The sequence below is a fragment of the Nothoprocta perdicaria genome, unplaced genomic scaffold (genome assembly GCF_003342845.1).
Source record: "Nothoprocta perdicaria isolate Ctin4 unplaced genomic scaffold, notPer1 scaffold_48, whole genome shotgun sequence".
Taxonomy (NCBI): Eukaryota; Metazoa; Chordata; class Aves; order Tinamiformes; family Tinamidae; genus Nothoprocta; species Nothoprocta perdicaria.
Genome location: NW_020455732.1, coordinates 585,639 through 587,890, shown reverse-complemented (window position 1 = coordinate 587,890; position 2,252 = coordinate 585,639). Strand labels below are relative to the sequence as shown.

The window sequence follows — 2,252 nt, the reverse complement described above, 5'->3', positions numbered from 1 at the left end:
ATGAATGCAGCTGCCTCCTTAAGATGTGCCTCTATAGGCCCTGATCCACTGTGGAGGTGCCTCATAGAGCATGACCCAAAGTATGAAGGGAAGAAGAAACTCAAGATTTCAGGCAGAGAGCTGATGTTGGTCCCCACACAGCTCTTCGGCATGGACCAACTGCAAGTGCTGGATATGAGTCCTGAACGGGAGAGCTGCCTGAGGTACCGCATGGAGCTGCTGCCCTGTGAGATCAGCCGCCTGAGGAACCTAACCCTCCTTTACATGGACTCCAACAACTTGAAGAAAATCCCTGCTGAAATTGGCACACTGACTCACTTGGAGAGGCTCACTCTCAGCAATAACAGCCTGACCTCCCTGCCCCTAGAAATGGGGGCGTTGCAAAGGCTGCACAGCCTCCACTTGGCCAACAACAGTCTCACTGAGCTGCCTGCTTCAGTCTGTCATCTGAGGAGCCTCACCTTTCTGGATCTCAGTGACAACAAAATAGACACAATCCCCTCCGATATTCGGCATCTAGAGAAACTGGAAACGTTGCTATTGCTGTTCAACTCGCTGGAAAAACTGCCGGAGRATGTCTGCATGTTAAGGAATCTGCACACACTTTGGCTGGGAAACAACCATCTCCGGTCTCTGCCAGCAAATTTTGGTGACCTGGTGAACCTGGACTGGGCGTACAATTACTGCTCGTGCAACTTTGAGGGCAATCCACTAGAAAATCCTCCCCCTGAAGTCTGCTGCGGAGGCCCTGAAGAGATCAGAGACTATTTTTCATCGTTTCATGATGCACAGAAAGAATAGGTAATTACCTATTCCAGGTGTCAGTCCTCTTGAAGCAGCTGAGATGGCTTTACTCCATATCAATCAACTGCATGAGCAAAATTTGTTTCAGGTGGAAAAGTTTGGTCTGCTCATTCTGTAGACTTCTAAAGATTCCTTTCTGATGCAAGGTGATTCCTCTGGCTATCTTTATGACACTAATGTTGAATGGTGGTGTTTAGGTTTCAAAAAATATTTGAGGCAACTCTAAATCTTATTTATAGTTGCATAGGAAATGTTAAAGCCAGGAAATTAAGTCTGAGGAAGGGGACAGTATCTAATCTGAGAAGTCAGAGTGAGGTGAATGCATCATGGAATAGAGCAATAATATGTACTATTTGTGTTATTGGTCGATGCTTGAGCCTGAASTTGAAGTAGGTGTAGACTGAGATTCATAGAAGTGTTTAGACAAAGAAAAAAAAGTACTTTTGGAAATGAAGGACTGAGTCATCCCTGCTGGGAAGTGAACATTTGCTTCTAAGGTTTGGAGGAAGAGAAAAAGAGAAAAAGAGTTTGAAAATCTGATACATGGGTCATTATGTCTCTTTCTCTTCATAAGATGGATCAACACTAGGAGAAATGTAAGAGATCTTGAATTAATGCTTGAAGTGACAAGGATACTTGGGTGACAAGGACACAACTCCAGATGTTCCCAGCCTGTATTGATTTTTGCACTTCTCTAAGTCTCTCTCTGACCTTTATGAATCAGAGATGAGGGAGCAGGACATGCACGGTGCACTTTGCACCTGCTTCCTTTTTTGTCTTTTGGAGAAAGTTTGCAGCATTGTAGGAGACTCAGAAATAGCTTCTGAAGCTAGTGGTAGGTCAGACAGAGGGTGTAGCAAAGTTGACAATATCAGAGCCATTGGGAGGACTGGGGATTTGTTCCTGTTCATATGCATGGTCTGTGCTTAAGCATGTCTGTTCAAGGTCTAATTTCCCCATCTCTCCTTCCCTGTTTGATATGTACTACCATCCTGCCCATGTGAGGCTTGCCTAATACAGTGTGGTCTAACAGCAATGTTAGCGGTGGGATACACATATACTCAAGCATTTTCCTTTGCTTTGGGACATTTTTCCTTTCCATGGGACTTAGGCTGTAGCAACTTTCTTACAGCCTGTCTTACAAACTGAATCCTTCCATGCCATCATCATAGCCACCTACAAGGGAGGAAAAATTCTAAAGTCAAACTCTTCAACTTTTGCCTCTCCTTTTCTATTCCCCACTGCAAAACATTTGGGTTTGATGGTCCGATTCTAATTTGGGCAGCTTTTCTCTTCTGCTGCTTAGCTTGTGATTCCCAAATGGCAGGCTGACTTTGCATCTTTGGGGAGTTTTTTTTTTTTAATTATTTCACATTTTTTGCTTTCTTTTTTTGGTTGATTTGGAACCTCCACACATGGGAGGTTCCACACAAATTTCTCATTGAGAA

At 43.9% G+C, this 2,252-nt stretch overlaps 1 protein-coding gene across 1 annotated transcript; it reads left to right on the top strand.

Moving 5' to 3' along the window:
- Window positions 1-801, top strand: LOC112954004 (plant intracellular Ras-group-related LRR protein 7-like). Its single transcript, XM_026047147.1, has one exon. It carries the CDS (start codon window positions 1-3, stop codon window positions 799-801), a length of 801 nt encoding a protein of 266 aa, XP_025902932.1.
- Window positions 802-2,252: the final 1,451 nt, after the last annotated feature.